Here is a 21,881-nt window from a genome sequence, read left to right on the forward strand (position 1 = left end):
TCTACGACTAACTATTCATTCTTGTGGTTTTGTGACTATCATAGGTACGATATGAGATCTAACCACTTAACGTTAGCGTTAATACAATGAGTACTATATACATTTAGGATTCAAGAATCTTGCAAGAAAATTAAAAGTCAGAGTGGCGCGCTGTTGGTGATGGCAGTACAATCTCTGATACTTAAGCAAGTAAAAGTGTAGAGTTAAGGTGATAAGAGAATGGAAGACATGGTAGAGATTAGGCATACATATGCCATTCACCCCACTGACCTTATATAGGCTTGATCTTAATTTTGATTAGGGGCTTGGGTAAGAAAAATATTCCCACTCACTAGCCGATTGAGCCCTTTGACAATGTTGGGTTTCCTTCAGGGTTTTCCTTTCTTGTGGGTCTTTAACAAATCGTTGTCTTTGGCGGAATACTCCTTCTATTTTTTTTTTTTTTTACAAGTCCACACAAGAGGGGAGAGAAAAATTCGAACTAGTGACTTCTGCTTCTTTAGGCGTGGTCCCAGTCGATTGAGCTACCTCTTGGGAACAGAATACTCTCCCTTTAGGTGATCCCCCTTGGTGGACAATCTTTCCTTCTTTAGGACTGTTTCATAATCATAGGGATTTGTTACTGTATGTGGGTTTCGAATCGATGCTTGTTGGTGGGTCTAGGCACATGAGCTCCAAGGTGGTCCTAGAATCACACCTTAATTGTTTGGATATTGGATTGATAGAGCTTGGGCTGAACTAATGGGGGATGTAAGCCCCAATTTTAGTAGTCTCTCTCATTCCCTTGGGCTACTTATGTACGTAAGTCGATGAAAATTAAATAGTGTTGCTTTTGCAGGCACTTGTCCATATGGTCCAATAGGATCATGACCCCTCATTCCAACTAGTATATCCCAATGCACAACAAACACCCAATTGGCAGAAGTATTCATAAGAATATTGTTATATTGGATTTAACTCTAATTATGCCAAAGATAAATCCAAACCCCATGGGCAAGTTGACTCAATAGTCAAGGTATCGGTTAGGGCCCACGTACGCATCTTTAAGTGAAAACCACTTGATCGAATTTCTCCTCTCTTTCTCCTTGTATAAACATGTCAAAAAATAAAAAATAGTCAAGGTATTAGCTAATTTTTTTTTTAAAATACCTCTATAACCTTTTTAAAATCAATTCTTACCCCTCAATTTTATTTTATTTTTTTCTTTTTAGTTCCGCCCATGCCAAATCCTACCAAAATTATGAGCCTATTATGATCAATTTCTATTTTTAACCATAAGCGGGATGCGGCCGACAATTCAGTAACAAAGTATGTGTATTATTAAAAACTACACAAGGCATTAAACATTATGGCAATCATTAATCAACTAAAAAGTTTAATTTAATGTATAAAATGGTGGACCTCCCAAGTATGTGGATCTGTTAATGATAATACCTTTTGGGATATTTGATAAATGCAGACAACTATAAAAAATGAAGGTATATATGTACTTGAATGTTGTAACATCAAAGTGCAAAACAGATTCAATGCCCTAGTTCTCATTCAGTAGACCAATTTGCAAGGAATGCGGCTGCGCATAGGAGTGTTCAAACGGTTATAACCGTCAGTTATTGGCTATAATCGCTAACTGCAACTGACTTTGGCGGTTATTGGCTTTTAATAACCGCAACCGCCTAAGCAATTAGCGGTTATTCAATCAAATAACCGGTGGTTATAACCGCTTTTCTTAAAATTGGCTTTTGGGTTTTTTAAGTGTTTTGAGCCTTTAATTTGCCTATTTTTTGGTCTTATTTTAAGGGTATAAGGCCCAAAAAGATGAAAAAAAACATGTACGTTGTTTTGGAGATATATATATATATATTGGTTATCTTAATATTTGGATCTTTTATGTAATAGTTTGTTAATAAAAATATTTAATATATATTTATATTATTATATATAAATAAAGGTGGTTATCAGTTATAACCGCATTTCCCTATCCCCTAAAACCGCTAACCGCAACCGCCCTAGGCGGTTAGCGGTTTTTAATAACCGACTACCAAATCGGTTAATTAGCGGTTATAAGCGATTATTGGTTGTCCGGTCGGTTATAAACACTCCTACCATCGGATTGCGAACGCGCGAAAGCAGTTGATGGACTGACGATAAGTTGCACACGAGAGAGAGAGAGAGAGAGAGAGAGAGAGAAAAGATGTGATTAGGGTTAGGAAGAAAGAGCACAAGCTTTCCGGTGATGAAAGAGTCCGAAAAAGCGGAATGATGATTTTGTTACGTGAATAATTTCTTAAACGTGTAACGGAATATATAATTATTAGGTTTCGATTAGTGCACCTAGCATGTGTCCACTTACACATTGGCTATTAGCCTGTTACCTGTACCCATATAGAAACTAATTCATAGTTTTTCCTTTTTTGCTAATGTGGATTTAATAGGGTTTCATGATTATGAGAATAGCATTATGTTGGGGAAACTTACTGGCATATTCTTCTCAGCCTAAATGACAACCGCTGATTTCCTATCATTATAGAGTGACAGAATGGATACTCAAAGTGACAATATTCAAATAGTTATAGCAAGTAATTTGTAGAGTTTCCCTCTCATTCTAGCATCTATAAATTAAGGGGTGGCTGTGGCAGATCTTTCTTGTATTCTAGCCCTATTCATTTCTTCCATTTATAAGCATAAGCTAGTATGAATAGCAAGTGAAAATCCATTTTCTTTTTTCGTTTTTTTGCTGTGCTTTTTCTTCATATACTCATACGGCTATATATGGGGATTGTCTTTATAGGTGATCATTAAGTTGTTGATTGAAGAAATGGAAGGCCCAAGTAGGAGTCGTACTGTACCCCATGGGAATGTTAGCTCTGGTCATGAGCTCTACACCATTAATGGAAGTCATAGCTCTGTCAAAGGAGTTGCTGGTGCAGAAATCGAGACCGCCCAGCCCCCTCGAGGCCACGGTGACAAAGATTACTCTAACATTGACCCCAAGAGGCTTAGAAGGTTCATTAATTAATTCACTCACTTCTCTATATACAATCCTTTTCAAGATGTGCTTCCTTTTTTTGACCCAACATGTCTTTAATTATCTATCCTTGGCTTGTAGAATTATGGCAAGCAGACAGTACTCACAAAAATATCGACTCAAACAGATCCAATATATTTCAGAACTAGAAACAGAAGTGAAAGCTTTGCAGGTAATTTGCATCTCTATGATTGGATGCGTGCGTGCCCTTTTAAATAAACGCTCGTAAATATGATCCCTGAATGTTTGTCATCAACCCTATTATTATTTTCCATGTAGTTGATATGGTAAATTTATTTATTGAACCAACATGACATTCACTAATCAAAACTTTGTAACAATGAATTTTTATTTCTTTGGGATATATATATATATATATATATATATATATATATATATATACATGCAGGCCAAAGTAGCAATCCACTCTCCAAGGATAAAATATAGTCATCATCAAAATTTGCTTCTGAAAGCTGAAAACAATTCAATTAAGCAAAAACTTTCTGCCTTTTCTTGTGAACTTATGTACAAAGAAGGTACTCTCTCGCTCTCTTTCTTTCTTTCTCTCATCAATTAGTTTCACACATGATCAATGAAAGATTAACCAAGAAATAATATTAATGCAGCTGAATATGAGGAACTGAAGAAAGAAAGAGACATTCTTAAGCAGTTAATGTTTGAGGCTTGTCAACAACAACCGCAGCAACTGCCAGAGATGCTCATCAATGGCGCACACCCTGGGAATCATCCGTTAGAGTATCATCATATGGGCTTAAACCAACCTGATCATGAGAGCTGTAATGATAATTTTGTGGCACCTGGGTTTCCGCAGATGGTGAACCAGAACTCTGCTCAATTTGGCGGTGGAGATTTTGTGGAGTACTTCAACCCTCCAAACCCTGCAGGGCCCTCCTAAAAGAACATTCAGTATTGGCTTGTCCCGGAAAAACTAAGTTTTTCTCCGAACTAGATTAGAGCTATTTCTTCTAACTGATCAGTCTATTAAACTCCTATATATCCAAAATATGTAATTCTCGCATGCATTTGAAAGAAAACTGTCTTTTAAACTATATATATATATTGTACTTGGGTTTAATTTTATTCGATCTTGTTTAAAATTTATTTATCTTGATGCCTTTTCCTCCCCTAGGATTCTCATTAGAACTTACATATATGAGAGGGGATGAATATGACAAGAGTTATATAGGGGATGAATATGAAAGAGTGAAATTTTCTTGTAGTCTAATTAAGCTAATTACTTGAATGATAGGGTGGTGCATTAATGGTTTTCATTGGTAGATGAATATCATACAAGTCAACCTTAAGTAAGCAATCTAGGGTCACTAATTACACAATTCAAGAGTCACCCTACCTTTCTATTTACTCCCATGTTTTTATATATATCTATCTGTCTCTAATTTAAGGCTCTCCAAAGAATTAAAGTATATGTTTAAATTTTGATTGATCCGACGCGATTGTTGAAGTAGATTGATGTTTGATTTTTGAAGAAGGATATATAAAGTCATTTTCCTTCGACTCAATTTATTAAATTGACATTTATTCTTGAAATCGATGATCTTCTCACGTGCATTTTACATTAGCGGTTAATTTGATTAAAAATGCGTGTGAGAATTACTTACTCTAGAAGCATATATCAATTTAATGTTCTAAATTGGAGGAATTCCTACCGGTTCAAATTGGGGGGAAAACTTTACCCTATGAATTCAAGAATATGAGGAAAGACAAATAAAAAAGGAGTTAATTTGCAGAATAACTTGGGCTCTAGCTTTCTTAAAAACTTTTATTATTATTCTTTCTTAATTTTTTTTTTTCCCCTAATCTGCTTAATACATCGTCTGCAGCAATATCCCAAGAACCGACCAACATGCATGAAAACTTCCTTACATTATCTACAACTAGAAGACATGTTTGACAGAAATCTATTTATTGAGCTCTTTCTGTCTAGCCAGGTCCGAAAATAAACAAATTTGTTATTGCTCATCCAAATCGCAACATTCTTGTTTTGTCCTTAGAAAAGCTTGTTTTGTCCATATAACACAATTTTGAACATTTTTAAAGCAAAAAAGTCAAAAGAAATATTTTTACCAAATGAACACATTTTTGCTTTACATAGTTTTTCACTTTTTTACCTCATAATAATCCCATAAAAATGTATTTACTCTTCCTAAAAGCCTAGATGTCCAAAGATATATGATTAGATTCTCCAAACAAAACCCCACCTCAAGGTTATTGTTGGAGCCGATTACAAAACCAGATCATTAATTTAGAGAATAACTTCAATTAGGTCGTGATGTAAACTTGGTGTTTTGCACTCTCGAATAGAAAGTAGACACCTAAGCTAAAAATATCAAAAAATAATATAACTCTTCACACTAAATAATTTTCATTCTCTTGCCAAAATACATATTGACAAAACTATGGACAAAATCACTTAAGCCACTGTCTTGCCTGGTTTTGGAGGCTTTGGTGTCAGGGGCTCAGAGGTGGATGGGAGGTTCGTTGTGGGTGGTGCACGTTGGGTTAAAATGAATTAAAAAATTCATGAGATTAATTTGAATTAATTAAGAATACATTATTTTAATTTCTATTGTATTTAATATTTTTACTTGATGTATCAAATTTTTATTGAAGGTTGTAAAATAGACTTTCGATCGTATATTATACTACTGATAAATAGGTTTCGAAAGTATTAATTAAATACTCATAATCGAATGTACTTGTCATGTCAAAAACAAAGTGACTTCTTTTAAGACATCTGATACAAATTTGGAAAACATATTAATTTGGAGCAACTCAACACTGAATTTCGTATTAAATATTGAATTAATATATCTTCTAATTTTTTTTTTTTTTTTTTGGGTTGTCTCCTTAATTCATGATTAAACCCTAGTAGCTTAAACTGTGCTAGCTTTATTATTATGCAAGCTTTTTGTAGAAAAAAAGAAGAAGAAAATTTCACTGAAAACTCTCGAACTTTCACACGTTTTGAAATATACTCTCTAAATTTCAAAATCTCTTAATTTGGTCCCTTGAACTTTCAAATTGCTCTCAATTTAGACACTCCCATCAATTTTAGCCGTTAAAAATACAAAAAAAAGACCAAAATATCCCAAAATATCCTTGATTTTTGTTTTTTTGTTTTTGTTTTTAATATATAAAAAAACGTTTTGAAAGTTTGAATTTTATATAAAAGTCAGAGGTATAAACGTCATATAACGTTTAAAATTTAACGGAGAGATCCAATTAAATTGAGAGCAATTGAAAGCTCAGAGAATTAAATTGTAAGATTTTGAAGTTTAGGGGGGGTTATCAAATCGGGTGAAAGTTCAAACGTTTTCAATGAAGTTTTCTCAAAAAAAAAAAAAAAAAAAAAATCCAATTGCTTGTCTGGACGTCCACATGGCACAATTTGGTGACATGTTTGCTGTACTATAATGATTAGGTTCCATACTTAGCCTGAATTCTGTTTCAAAAACTCATGGTAGCTTTCTCATGCATTCAAATTAGCATAAGCGACAGCTATCATATTTTACCATATGGCATGGTTCTTAATTACCGTTGGAGAGATCCTTAATAGAGATAAGCATGAATATGATAAGAGAAATGTTTGGTTTTTATTTTTTTGTTTATCTCTGTATAAGAGATAAGTATGTCGGTTCCACATATTTAATAGTGAATTAAAAAAAAAAAATAGAAAAGAAAAAAAAGGACAAAAAATGTATAGGAGAATGACACTAAACACATCTCGTATTAGCAAGGAATATCTAACTCAATCATCAACAATATCTTATGAGGCCATGTAAATTGACCAAATTACGTACCTAATGCGAGTCATGCGACTAATATATAGCATCTACCAGCTAAGACAGAATCAAGATTTCTCATTATGAGGTCATAATATGAATGAGAGGCTAAGTATAATTTAATTTTATAGGGTCAAACCTAGTATGTGTGCGCGTATATATATATAATAAACAAAATTAAGAAAAGATTGGAAAACCTAGGGTCCTTCTTATACCCAACATTTAATTCCATCCCTTCACATTTTTATTGTACAATGCTGATGTGGCTGTTTCTACCAATCCTTAGATTTGCTTCTTCTTTTTTTTCTTTTTTTTTTTTCTTTTTTTAATTTTTTATTTATTACTATGACTGATCCAAATGTTGCTTGGAATTGTCATATTAGCATTATGGGCTAAAAATGAGGTTTCTAACGCTACTCTTTTAACAATATAAGGTGAGATCTGTGTTTTAGAGTATGAGTAAATAGTAATCTTATACATCAAACTTTTATTCCATAATGCTAACGTGGTAGGGTCTAAAAGTTATTAATTTTTTTTTTTTTTTTTTTTTTCAAATAAAGACTTATCCAAAAGTTATTAGACTCCGTCACATCAATATAACAGGATAAAATAAAAATGTAGCGTGGTATAGTATTTCTCTTTAGGGTATTAGACTTGTTTCAAATTTACCAAATGACCCGCTATGGGGAATAACGAGTGGTGCAATAATGTGACAAGGAAATATTTGGTAATTTGACTGTATTTTCTCTTTATAAAGGTAGGGCCAGGCAACGCTCTTAATCCCACAGGCTCATCCATCAATTGCTTGCTAGGGTGTGAGTAGGAGTATTACAGAAAGTTCATTTCCTTATCTGTAATTTGCAGGAAGAAAACATTGAGATATGGAGGACACGAACAAAAAGAGTAGTGGCGTTGGCCTGGACGTGACACCATGGCCTAAAAGTTCAATCGAAGCGATGCCTCCCTCCGCTGATCTTCCTTTAGGCACTAGTACTTCTTCCTTTCAAGTCTGGAAAAGACCCTTCCTCCATGGCGACAATGGTTCTGGCAGCAGCAGCAGCCGGACGACCAAGATTTATTTCCGGCCACTTGATCAACCCAACTCGCAGCCGGCGTCGACGGGTGGTGGTGTTAACAAAAAGACCCAGAACCCATCTCCTAATTCCTCCGAAGACGGCGAAAGTAACTCTATCAAAGCTGAGACTGTGAGCAATGTCAGGCCCAAATGGTGTCGAAACATAGATCCAGACGAGGATCCTAAAAAGCTCAAACGGTGATCCATCTATCTCTCTATGTTTCTTTAAACTTTTATGGGTCGGCTTGAGTGGTAATTCACTTAACCCTAAAGCCATTTTCAAACATGGTTTGGTGGGTATCCCCGTTTGAGCTTTACACGGTGTCCTAAAAATCTAATCGGAGTTGAGAGCCGTGAAAACTCTGACTATCAAATAATAATAATAACAACGATTTATTTCTTTTTACATATGGTGGGTTATATTTTTTTTTTTGAAGCCTTGAAGGATCTGCATAATTTTGTTAATTTGTAGGATTATGTCAAACCGACTTTCTGCACAGAAATCTAGAACGAAGAAGCTTCAGTACGTGACTGAGATGGAAAGGAAGGTGAAAGCTTTAGAGGTAATTAACCTCTTGATTATATATAAACATTATATCTTCAAAATTATATATTTTCTTTATATATATACGCCAAGATCTTCTATCTTTCGTCCTTTGTGTACATGCAGGCTCAAATATCAGTACTATCTCCTCAAGTTGCACTTTATAAAAACCACCAACGTTTCTTACAACTGGAGCAAAAAAGTTTGAGCCAGCAGATGTCGGCTTACACCAACAACAAAATCCTCAGAGACGGTGACTAGACCGACCGACATCCTCCTCTGAGTGTTTGTGTCTTTGTCTTTTCTCGTACTGCTTAATTGTTTCTTTTAATGAAAAAATTTTGTTTCTGCGTGTTTTGGCAGCCGAAATTGAAGAGAAGAAAGCGGAAGTGAGCAGGCTGAGGCGACTTCATTTGAGCCAACAGCAGCAGATGCAGGCGCAGAAAAGAATGCTTAGTTGGGAAACTGGGAATCCAAACATGATGGGTTATTTGAACTCAAATCAAGGTAAAATCAGTTCTAATATAACCTAGATTACAGCTAATCAATCCTTAACCTGAACATTAATTATTTTAACAGTACTATATATCTCTAGGTGATCCCGTACGTTATTATGTTTTCTTAGTTTATGGTTTCTAGAATCCATTAATATATGTATAAATATATGGTTAGAGGAAGTGTGCATTCCATTCTTGCATATCAAAATCAAGAAATTAACACATACCTGCAAAGTGATCCTATCGTACTTATTTATTTTTTATTTTTTCCTATTTTTCAACAAAGAAACCTACGGGTGAAGTTATAGTTCAAGGACAGAAAAAGTAATGATATTTAGGGAAATATAATTGGTGACATGTTTGGAAAGGATTTGACAATAAAAGCGTGATTTTTGAGAATTTAAATCCCGTCCAATAATATTATCGTAACGTACTTGAACCCCATTTATTCGGGATATGTATTTCGATATAGTTCAAGCGTTCTGGTTGTTTGAACAAGTGGAGTTTGAAGAAGCTCAGTTGCAATACGATAACTCTATTGCATGGAATTTTAATCCATATTTTCCTTATGCAATTTCTTTTTCGTTAACCAGAGTACTTCAATACAGTAGGGGCGGAATTAGGTAAGGCATTAATGTCCCAAAATTTATGTACTTTTGTTTGTAATATTCTCTTTAAAATCAACTTTTTATTTTTTAACCCCAAACGTTTTTAATTTTTTTTTTTTTTTTAGTTTTGTCTTCTTCACTTAAATGTTTAATTAGTTCGGCCGAGGGGTTAAAAATTGAACTTCATCCCGGGCGTGGTAATCGAGGGTGTCGCAGAATATTTGATTTGAGTCAAACTCATGTAGTGAGAAATGGGACAAACAAAATGAGCAGTTACTTGTCTTGGTTGTCTTATTGTCTTTGTCTTCTTTATTCATATCCTCGAACACAAGCTAATGACTATATATAAGCGCAAGGGTATAAGTCATCCTCGAAGGCTAGAAGCTTTGCTCACGACATTGACAATCGTTGCAATTCATACAATTTCATTTTCTTGCCTCTTTTTTTTTAATTAGCTGAAACATTTCTCTTTTGTGTTTTGAGATTTTCAATAATCGCACGGTTTCAACTATATACTTATGTTAAAATAGTAATTAAATGATTAAATTTATATTAACTTAAATTTTTTTGAAATAATTCAACAACCTCCTTCACATTAGTTTTCAATCCTTTTCTTCCTGGTCATTTGGTCTCTATCATGTAATTAAAGGAATGACTCATCATTTTTCTTCTATGGTCAAACCCTAGAACTTTTTGTTGTTTTCGAACAGGTTGGAATGTCCGTGTCAAAATTTTATTTTATTGCATTTAACAACACGTACACGATCGATGTGACATGGTGAATAAATGAATATATATATGCTTGGATTTTTGCAGCCCAGATTAGTAGAGAGAACCCACCACAAGTGCATAGGCCGAGCCAACTAAATTTGACACAACAAGAAGCACAACAAAAGCAAGGACAGGCGTGGATGCCAAGTTGGGAACTTGCACTAGGGCAGATGGTGAACCCGAGCTTAAATCAATCTGGGCCGTCGACACAGCAGAAAGCAACGAACATTAACTCAAACCAGGGTGGGATAGACAAGATGCAGAGCTACAACTCCTCGAACCCAGCTGATACAGCTCCCAATTGCTTCGTATGAGTCTTTAAATCGATAAAAATTTGCTACAAACTAGTTTGTAGCTGATTCATACAAAATCATCTAATAAACACGTGAGAAGCACATGTTATTAAAGAAATATATACTTCTCACATGTTAAGGGACACATATTACTAATATGAGTTTGTATGAATTAGCTACAAACTGGTTTGTAGCTAATTTCAGCCCCCCTTTAAATGTTCTGCTTGTCTGCTCTTCATTGGATCACCTTCTTCGATGTTTTTGTTTGTCCCGCGGTTTGTTGTAACGTACGTAAAGATTAATTGCATGTTGTGCTATGAATTTTGTATTGTCTGTTGACTATATGTGTTTATGTATAACATTATGGAAAATATAAGGATGGTGATTAAGGGTATATGTACTACATTGTTAAATTACATAGGCAATTACTCAAAAAATAAAAAATAAAAAATAACATAGGCAAATTAGACTGTCGCTTAAGGTCCTAATAAAATATGAGGCCCTAAATAGCAAGAGTATATATATATAACTTTTAAGGCTCCAATTATGGTAGAGGTTAGTCAATGCTTTTTAATTAATGCTCCAATTATGGTAGAAGTAATTACAAAGAATTGAATTCTAAGATATTGAGAATTTAGAGAGAAAGAAAGAGGAAAAAAAAAAGGAAAGCCACATAATATTAAAGACGCCCCTAAGGCAGTAACTAAACTCATAATTTTGCTTGAACTTCAAATCTACATGTCAGCCAAGTTCCTTTATTAAAATAATATTTAGAATAAAATAAATTTCTTTGTGCAAATTAAATTCTATAGAAATAGAATTATGTAGCTCAACACAAAATATGTCATCTGTTGAAACTAAATGTCTCACAGCAGAGATGAAATTTATATGTCAATTGGAAAAAAAATATTTTAAAATAAAATTAAAATATAAACTAAAAATTAAAATTATTTTAATTAATATTTAAACATACAAATGGCTCAACTTAAACTTAGGCTTTAAAATTTATCGAATTGGCCCTAATTCCAAAATATTAAGTTGATAGGAAATTGTTAATTTTAGTCATCTAGTTAATATTCTAACACTTTTTCTTCATAAACTCTTCTTAATAAGTAAGGTCCAACATGTAAAATATTTAATTAAAATGAAGTAAATGACAAAAATAAGATTTAAACAAGATATTAATTTGCTCTAATACCATGTTAATTAATTAAATTATCACTTATCTCAAAATATTAAGCCAGTGAGAAATGATTAATTTTATGAGAAACTTCATTTACTCCCTTGAATTATCACGAGTTTTAATTTGCAATGTCACCCCTAAATTATTAAAAGTTACAGTGTAGGTGTGATGTTTCAGCCCATTTAATTTCAATCTTCATTACCATTAAAGATTTTCGATTATAATTATTAAGAATATTTTAAAAATAGATATGATTTATTACTTTTATTAAAATACATGTAAAAATTGTTTATTAAAATAAATATCAGTTTAAGTACCTTTTTATTCATAAGTACCATTAACCAATACCAAGCTGCTTTTCTCTAGTTTCTTGTTGGTAACTCGCGTAGCAGCGAACAAAGTGCAAGTACTGAGTCAGCTTTGTTTGGGCTATTCTCGGCGCGTGGTGGCGGGTCCCTGTCACTGCTCTTCGGCTTTAGCCAGGGTAGGCATTGGCCATTTCAATTTTCAGCTCTGTGCAGGGTCAGAGTTTGCTCCATTTCTGGGCTTCCTGTTTCTCCTTAAAGTTATCTCTAGGAATCAGTGCTGGGTTGGACTTTTTGAATACATAGCTCTTGGAGGTTCCCACTCTCAACACAAATAAAAGTGGAATATTGTAGGAACCATGTAATTTTTGTGTTTTCTTTCTCTATTTTCGTCTCTTTACTTTGTCATGAAATTTGTACAAGAACTTAATTACTTGCGTGGGGTTAGATAGGCCTCGTGTTCCTTCTTTACGAGATTGTCTAAGTTACATGAAATTCGAACAATGAATTACATAGAATTCTAATACGCTTCTAACACCATAAAACCATGGGCTCTCTTCATGTATGACAATCCATTAATTATTATTATTTTTTTTCTTTTTTTTTTCTATTCAAATAAGGAAAACTACGGCAGGAGAATTATAAAGGAGGTTCATTGCCACTTCTGATGCAAAGAGAAAGAAAATGAGAAAAAAGTGGGAATGCTTCTAAACACAAGGCGAGAAGCGGCCCATTTAACAACATGTGTGCAACAAAGTTGATACATTTAGAAACCTTCAAAGCCTTCCATTCTGAGATAAAGACGAGCTGATTTTGAATATCGGCAACAACTGGTTCTAATCTCCAATCTGAAAGGAGGAGAGGATCTGTGATGGAGATAATAGTTACCAAGGAATCACCTCAATAAGTAAAGGAGAGCAACCTGAGGAGATCGACAACCAGTCTGACCGCCAAGAGGACTGCATGAGCTTCTCCCAAACAAGCATTCATGGCAGGGAGCTTCAAGGAATTGACATCAATAAAATCACCTAAGTGGTTCCTGAGAGTGGTGGCAGCAACGGCAAAAGTAGGCCTGATGGCAACATCAAAATTCACTTTGAAAGATGCTGGGGATGGGGGAATCCATTAATTACTTACCAAGGCCAGGCTCCCAAACCTGGCCATAATACCAACTTGATACACTTTATTTGCACCAAAAAAGAAGTGGAAAATAACCACACACACTTAAAAAAAAAAAACAAAAACTTGAAACCTTTGTTTGACCCTGGCTGCTGGACGTTCATTTGAAATCAAGAAGAGGTAAGCCCAACACAACATGCTTTGCTTTTTATCAGAGACATCGTTTATATCTTATGTTTATACACTAATATTGTTGCTATATACATAATCTCTGGAAATGTTTTTACAATAGCTAGTTAATTACTATACCTTTGATGACGAGCTACTATATATCAGATGTGGATCACTGATTTTTGTGTTGATCGATCACACCTGGAGTTCAAAAGAACGCATTTGAAACAGGTTTGTGAGGAACACAACAAATGCATATACTTGGCCAGAATGGGAAAATGTGATGAAGGAGGTGAAAAGGATGAAATGAGTTTAGTGGGGGTCAAACCAAAAGAATATTTAGTCAAAATTAATATAGAGTTTGTGAAGTCAAAGTTCAAATTCATAACCTCTGATTATACCATTAAGAAGCTTAGGGCCGAAAGCCTTACGTCTAATTAATAAAAGGGCCATGCACCTCACAAAAAGGTGATCAACTCCATAGAGAGGCCCTTAAAAGTTTAGGAGTATTGTAATGTGCGACAAACAATCTAACAATTTTTACTAGAGATCATCTCGAAAGAAGTCTGAAATAACAAGGGTGAAATTCACGAAAAGAGGTATATATATATGACCTTCACCATCTAACACCACTCTTTATTCAACAATAAAAGGCTCTTCCGGCAGCCTCAACCTGGTAGTTTCCTTCTTATCTTGCAGGTAACCCATTATTTGGTCTAGCTTTCCAAAAATATGCCTTTGCAATCTCTATCATTATTTCATGTTAAATCACCACCACTTATCTAAAAGTCTAAACTAATAAGAAATACTAAACTTAATTATTTAATTAATATTCTAACTATCACTAATAGTAGTTTTTAAAGAGAGAGAGAGAGAGAATTTACATTCACAAGAGTTTCTTATGCAACATATTGAAAGAACTGAAGTATCAGGAGCTGAAATTAATTGATAAGTAACATGTTGCATTTGAAAAATGCAATGGATAACATACATGATAAAGAAACATTTAACGAAACTTCATATTTCAGCAACAATAACAACAATCTATGTATCCTCTTGTACAAGTACCAACAGGATCTCACTAGAATTCTGTAATTCATATAGTCAGATCAAGGGTACTCGCCAATTTCGGATTTTCTGCATTATAATCTTCTGCACTCAACCTGCTAAGCTTTGATGGCATGTTGAGATCTATAGAATAGTCTCCCTTCTTTGAAGAAGATACACAAGAAAGCGATAAATTGCTAGCCACTTCTTCCTCAATCCATGGTATTCTCTTATGATCTTCCTCTTGTCTTGATCTTATGCAGCTCAATGATAGACTCAAATCAATGTCATCATGAAAGCATTTCCTTCTTCCTGTGCTTTGCTGATCTTCTCCACTAGTTCTCTCTCTTCCTCTTCCATGCAATTCCCTGGACCTTGTCTGCTGGGTTTTGATAGGATTTTGATTGAGCAGCCATTGAAATTCTTCCTGAAACTCTTGTAGTTTTCTCTTGCTACTTTGTTTAGAGAAGGCAATGTTAATGTTATTCATGTTGAAAGCTCCAATATTCCTTTTGTTCAAATCAATACCTTCAGAAAGGGTATCTCGTGTTCTAATATTCGTTTCATGATGATCAGTCAAATAAGGCTTGGATATCCAGCTCCCATCACCATTCCAAGAAAAGTCACCATATCTTGAGAGAGAAAGATAAAAACTCATATAGAAAATTGATCGATAAATGCACTTAAGCAAAGCAAGTAATTAATTAAAGGCCCTACAAAAAATTTGGTCATCTGCGATCGTTGATAATTAAACTTCTACTACTAGTCATCGCTAATTTCAACCAAAAAAAAAAAAATCATATCAGCAACAACAAAAATGTCGTTGCTAAAGACCAAAATTCTTGTGTTGAGGTAAAATTATAAGTTACCTGAATTTGGGGGTAACCCTTTGATCAATAGTAGTTTGAAGCATGGAGTACTGTTTCCAAAGGTTTTGGCAATCCTGATCTGCACTTCCCATAAGATGTCCTCTACTGGTTATAACTGTCAATTCATGAAAGATAACAGTTCAAAGTTTCATATATTAAAAGCATGAGTCATGAGTAGGAAATTATAAACCCTAATTTGTACATTCTAGCTAGTTGGTGTATATATAAATTTATATAAATATATATATACCTCGACCCTGATCATCAATCTTCTTGCTCCGATACATCTGCTCGAAACATGCCAAAATTAAGAAAAACAAAAAAAATGAGACTCCCAATGAATGAAGTGAATCTCAAAGACTGAATATATATATGAATACTTATACTAATTAATTAACATTTTTAATTTACCTGTAAATGGCTTTTGACATGAGAAATGCTTAGGCCCTTGATGTTCATTAGTTGCAAAACCAATTTAGGAGTTGCCCCTACACAAAAAGAAAACAACATGTATAAAAACCATATATATATACAGAAATTCCCAAAAGCTATAATGAATTTGCAATGATCATAAAAATTAAAAAAAAAAAAAAGGTGGAAAATTGAAGATCTTACTCTCTTGACCTCCAAGTCTCTCTACAGCCTGGACAAAACAAAGGTGAAGATCAGGAGTCCATCTTAGTCTAGGCAGCTTGGATCGTACATATGGCCGCACCCCACTAGAGCTGCTGGCCTTCTTCTCACTCTCCTCATCAACTATGCTGTTGCTCGAGCTTGCACTGTTTTTGGTCTTACTTTCATCATCTCCTTCCTCTTCCTCGCTCCTCTCTGAAGATTTCACATTCAACCCATCGTTTTTCCCACTTTCCATCATGCTTACTTCTTTCTATATATAGAAAATCCTTAAGTTGGAAAGTGATCGAGTCACTTCAATTCAAAGTGAATATTGCCTCTCATGTGTATCCACATGGTTCCTAAATCCACTGATCTTGATCTTCCTTTCTGCAGAGCAAAGTTTCCTCACCCGGAAAGTTCCATAAATTAAAAAGAATATGAAAAGAAAAAGAAAAAGGAACCCTAGTGGTCTTGATCTTAGTGTACAGATAGTTTTCTGCACAGAAAGAGTTTAGATCTTGTACCTATTCATGTAGGATAAATGTCATGTCTTGTATAAATGATGTGGTGAAACATGTAAAGTAAGAATTTGGACCAGTTGTTATCTGGGGTAAGTGGAAGATTGGATAAAAGATCGAGAAGTGGAAATAAACATGCATGGAATTATAAACTGTAGAGGTGAGCGCAAGACCCAAACTCTCTAGCAGGCGCGTAGCTATGACAGTGCTTCCATTTGTACTCGTCTATATATATATATATACACACATTATTAAACTTGAGATTTACCTACCTCGAGGTCCTTGACTATCGCTTGAGTCTATCCATGAATCTGACACCCAAAACTTGTAATTATATTACATTTTTATTTTATAATTATTTCATAATGTTAATGTAGTAATCTCAACTAATCTTAATTTTATTTTATTTTTTTCCTTTTAACAAGACTTTATTCAAGTATTGGTTGGTGTTGTACGTCACGTTAGTATTGTAAGATAGTTATGAAATAAAAATGTAATTTTTAACAATCAAACTTTTACGACAACCCCAAAGTTGTTGCTAATAATTAAGTGTTTAATTAATTATCAGCAACAACTTTTGCTAGTCGATGCTACTTTTAGAAAAAATTTCATATCGATGACAACAAAAATGTCGTCGTTAAAGTATTAAATAACAATACTTACCTGAATTCATATAAAGTATGGTTAGTCATTCTTCCCATTTCTCGTAAAAAAAAAAAACACCTCATAAGAAAAACAAAGCATTCACTCTTATGTACATCGATCTTTTCCACGTGAAAATTATATACTCTCATCAATAATCCTTAAATCAAATGACTATATATTAATGTGAACAACATGGGAAATCACACCATATAAGGAAATTAACTTACACACCATGGACACCAATGTTACCAAGTTAGACAAGGAGCTCTTACATTCTCTATTTAATTATTTCATAAAATTTTTATTGACTTAAGCATCGGAGGTTCTTCGCCAACTTCTTTTGGCTGGCATCATCCTTGTAGCTTTTCTTTTCTTTTGCAGGATCGAGTTCCATCATTAATCCGACCGTTCAAAAATATGCTTCAACAATAACCATATAAATTTAGTAAGATATATAAGAAGAAGATACAAGTTTACAACAATTTTGAGAAAATAGTTATAATATTTGTCACTAGCTAGCTAGCTAGCTAGGGCATGGACTGGTATATATATATATATATATATATATATATATATATAGGCCAGGCCACGCGCGCATAATTATGAAAGCGAGTGGAAGAAACCGCCATATATACGTGAAGTATACAAATGTAAATGGAAAGAGGCAAGGCATTGTAGAGAGAACTGTGCTGAGATGATTCCCGTTGTCGGTGATCACGGATTTGTCTTTGCTTGTTACCATGCATGACCGCACCTGCTGATAACAAAACTGGTTTTTTTTTTTTTTCACTTCTCGAATAATGTGAAGTTTTTGTATCCTGCTCTCTGACATATTTTGGATTCAGTGCCTCTTTTCTAATCTAACGGCCATCACTAGCGGATCATGCATGATTCTCTATTAATTGCACAAAAATTTATGATGGTCCTAAGATTGGATGTTTGCTATAGAAGATATATATAACAAATTAAGCTTTGACTTGATTCTTCGAATAAAGCCTTTATGTGGCCTCATGTCTCCTTCTTTTACCTTTTTGTTCTATTTTCTTTGGTAGAAATTGAGCTACACTCCAACAGGCCAGGGTACAACTGGGAGGAGACCAAGAAAAACACAAGTCTTTTTTAAAAAAAAAAAATTAATTAATTCAAGATTCAATTGTAATTAACAGTTTGAATAGAACCAAAATTGGACAAAATCAGATTTCATGCTGATTAAAATGATTAAATTCGTTCTCTCAATTTAATTACATGAAGCTATATATATGGCCGGTGACCAAGCTCCACCTCAGCTTCACGCTTCTCTGAAGCACCTAACACTTGAGAAAGATGTTTGTATTATTGTTTTTGGAATAATTTAGTTTTCCCCTTAATTAAGTTATTAGAGAAAATTCATCCAATATAGAGTGGAACCACTGTACTGAGAAGATTAACCCATGTAATTATATGGAACCAGCTGAAAAAAGGAATGGAAAAAACAGTCAAGCAAAAGACAATTAATGATGTGTGAATTATGGACGGATATTTGTTCTAATTACTTTATGTTATAACCAACTACAAGGAAAACTCTTAATAAGAGTAATACTAATAAACTTGTTGAAGCATATTTTTGGACGGCCGGATCGATCGATGATAACCTGCAAAACAAGAAAAATGATCATTAGAAAACATTGGCTCTGAAAGACTGGAGGACCGTTTTTCATGTAACGGGATGCTTGAGTGGGCCTTAGACAAATTTATTCTACCAACGAAATTTATTCATTTAATTGAATATTTAGAAAGACATTTTGTTAATTAATCCAAGTCTATTCTGATGTTTTCAATATGTTTCAAACGTCAACTTCTTCTCTCTTTTTTTTTTTATAATATTTTTTACCTCCCACAAAGAAAATAATAGTAAGAGAACAATGCATGATGAACTACTTAAATGACCCATGACAAGAACAAGAGCCAGAAATCTCAAGGTCAAGGCCATGCCTGTCTCGTTCTATTCTAAAATTTGTTCATAGTTTGAGTCGAAATCAAAAACTCTTATAAATTATGGCCTCAGGGCTCTCTAATTTCGTCTATACAATGTGACAAGAACCGTCCATTGTCAGAAAGATTCCTTAGTAAAAATTGGGCATCCCTTAGCAAAAAATAAGATTGTCCTTATTAGTGGGTAATGTCAATATACTTACACGTTTTTAAACTGCTCATTCGTCATACCATCATGTTGATTACAGAGCAATTATGCTAGAGTAGTAACAATTAATAATAACAATGATAATGATAATAAATAAAACAAATGTGAAATGAATTATTATATGACCATAATTTTGGCAAGGACTTGAGAGGAATTGGGAGTTGATAGCCATCAAACGTTGTCTAGTGGTGCATGTGAGGAATATTTAAACACAAAACTTGTTTGTTTTCTATGCTCATTGAGACTTGAAAAGCTTAGACCATTGCCTATTTGCCAAATTGCCAGTGAAAGGTCAACTGCTCAAAACCCCCTACCATTAATTTATTTCACTCCACTCCAGTGGAACATAATTATTTTATTGCCCATGGGAATACTAGCCCTATTAATGCGGATCCAACAATAATTTGAGAATGAGTATGTTTGTCCACTTTCCCCACCCTCCCCACCACCACCACTGTCAGCTCCTCTATCTCTGTGCTCATCGTGGTATGTGTTGCATCAAACCAGGTGCATGTCATGTCATGGATTGATTCGGATCCTTTGAAGTTCCTAGGATTTAAGATTTACGCTACCTATTTTTGTTTAAAAGTTATTATTCTAGTACATGTTCTCTTACTAATAAAATAATAATAAATTTTTAATAATATTAATAATTATCATTATTTTATTATTTTATTAGTAATTAAACACGTGACATGATAATAATTTTTGAATGAAAATAAATGACTTGAATTTGAAATTTCAGAAATTAGAATTTCTCAAGAATTTCAGGGGATTCGAATCCGTTATGAATGGGTCATCACCATGGATTACTATATTCATACGAAATTATTCATAATTTAAACAGTAAATATGAAAGCAGTTATATTAAATTTATTTGTATAGATAAATAGTTTAGGTATGTGAGTTTCATGAGTTATTTTACATTTGTCATTCGGATTACTATCAATTGAGACAGTAAAATTGTTAAGAATCTCTATTTCATCACCATAGCATACTATAACCTGATGAATGAAAAATTTTGACACTCAATTATTGGTACAATGTTTTTTTTTGGAAAATTTTACAAAGGTTTCTTAAATTTTCCCGCATTTTGAAAAAACACTCAAAAGTCTAAAAACTTTTAATTTCACCCATCGAACTTTTAATTTGATACAATCTACTCCATTCGTTAGGATTTTGGGTTTAAATAGACATTAAAATAGATGAAATGATCTTTTATACTCCTAAAATGTTTTATAAAATTCTAAATTTACCCTTAATCTCACATTAATTTTGGTCTTTAGCAACAACCAAAGCGTGCTTTGAAAAAATTTATACTCCATTAGGATTTAACGTCAAATCCTAACATATAAGGTAAATTGCATCAAATTAGAAATATGAAATGTGAAATTGAGAGTTTTTAAACTTTTGGTAGTCTTCTCAAAACGCTTGAAAGTTTAAAGGGCTTTTGTAAAGTTAACTTTTTTTTTATTTTTTTTTTATTGCAATCAATTTGAAGATCGGATGAAAAAGCTTCGATAGGATTTACTTGTTGGAACGAATTTTACATTTCGAGCTATTTGAGCACTTGCTTGAACTGTTGAACTTGAACATATAAATCCTATAAGGGCTAAGTCTTAGCCCTTATAGGATTTATATGTTCAAGTTCAACAGTTCAAGCTATCCTGACTGCAATTCGGTCAACCAAATTGCACATGATCCCCATCCTATGTTGGGCTTAGCTTAAAAGTTGGATCCGACTAGGAAGGGCCTAAGGTTAAAATGCTAGTTGTGACTTGTGAGTCATTATACACTCATCAAAAGGCTGAGACTTGTTTTGGATTGAACCACTGGGAACATATATTCTACTAGAGAATACAGCCGCACCAAGAAAGTCCTAGCCAACGCGGGAGAGGACCAATCTATACTCCATTCTTGAATAACCATCCAAATATTTATTAGTATTTAGCTTGGTAGTGATTCGGACAGACAATTGTGAAAGAATTTCTTATGGATTTCATTTGTTGGATCACCATTTGTTAGTGCTTTTTATAGTATGTTTTTGTTTAAAAAAAACATTTTAATGATATAAAAATGAAACTTTGAGAGTTTCGAATTTTAAATTGTTTACTAATATTTTTGTTTTGAAGAAAAAAATAAAAAATAAAAAATCACATAGCAAACATTTTATTTCTCAAGAATAATGGTAGATACATAAGATTTTTACTTTAACATTTCAAAATAATTACACTTACCCTTTGAGCGGGCATGTTCTTTGCAATGGCTCCACCGAATTTTACGAAGCGACAATATACTCTCTCAAATTATTAGACACTTTCAATTTGCCCCTTCCGTCAATATTTTATGTTAAATTGGACAAAAATACATCACTTAACCCACTCGTGACTCAAAAATGTCCATTATAACCCTACATCAAATAAAAATAAAATAAAATAAAAACCATGGAAAGAGACCCTATAAAGACCCACGATTCGACCGTGGGTTTTGCTGGGGGAGATTTTTTTTTTTTTTTAATCTAAGAAGATAATTGTATTATTTACACTTCCAATAGGGATATAATAGTCAGTTTTAATCAATGTCGATGACATGA

At 33.6% G+C, this 21,881-nt stretch overlaps 2 protein-coding genes across 2 annotated transcripts; one reads left to right on the forward strand and one right to left on the reverse strand.

Annotated features, from left to right (window-relative positions):
* Nucleotides 1-7,730: 7,730 nt before the first annotated feature.
* On the forward strand, nt 7,731-10,658 carry LOC132163160 (bZIP transcription factor 18-like). Its single transcript, XM_059573347.1, has 5 exons — nt 7,731-8,122; nt 8,397-8,487; nt 8,595-8,721; nt 8,832-8,975; nt 10,390-10,658. The coding sequence occupies exons 1-5, from the start codon at nt 7,731-7,733 to the stop codon at nt 10,656-10,658; spliced, it is 1,023 nt and encodes a 340-aa protein (XP_059429330.1).
* Nucleotides 10,659-14,511: 3,853 nt separating this feature from the next.
* Nucleotides 14,512-16,205, reverse strand: LOC132163161 (uncharacterized). The gene is made up of 5 exons (XM_059573348.1): nt 15,947-16,205; nt 15,743-15,819; nt 15,582-15,618; nt 15,332-15,446; nt 14,512-15,094 (listed from the first exon to the last, which is right to left on the reverse strand). The coding sequence occupies exons 1-5, from the start codon at nt 16,203-16,205 to the stop codon at nt 14,512-14,514; spliced, it is 1,071 nt and encodes a 356-aa protein (XP_059429331.1).
* Nucleotides 16,206-21,881: the final 5,676 nt, after the last annotated feature.

Source organism: Corylus avellana, chromosome ca10 (assembly GCF_901000735.1).
Source record: "Corylus avellana chromosome ca10, CavTom2PMs-1.0".
Classification (NCBI taxonomy): Eukaryota; Viridiplantae; Streptophyta; class Magnoliopsida; order Fagales; family Betulaceae; genus Corylus; species Corylus avellana.

Coding starts and splice junctions, on each gene's coding strand:
- LOC132163160 (XM_059573347.1), top strand. CDS start 7,731: ATGGAGGACACGAACAAAAAGAGTAGTGGCGTTGGCCTGGACGTGACA. Junction 8,123..8,396: donor GATCCTAAAAAGCTCAAACG/GTGATCCATCTA, acceptor GTTAATTTGTAG/GATTATGTCAAACCGACTTT. Junction 8,488..8,594: donor GGAAGGTGAAAGCTTTAGAG/GTAATTAACCTC, acceptor GTGTACATGCAG/GCTCAAATATCAGTACTATC.
- LOC132163161 (XM_059573348.1), bottom strand. CDS start 16,205: ATGATGGAAAGTGGGAAAAACGATGGGTTGAATGTGAAATCTTCAGAG. Junction 15,820..15,946: donor GAGACTTGGAGGTCAAGAGA/GTAAGATCTTCA, acceptor CTTTTTGTGTAG/GGGCAACTCCTAAATTGGTT. Junction 15,619..15,742: donor ATGTCAAAAGCCATTTACAG/GTAAATTAAAAA, acceptor TGTTTCGAGCAG/ATGTATCGGAGCAAGAAGAT.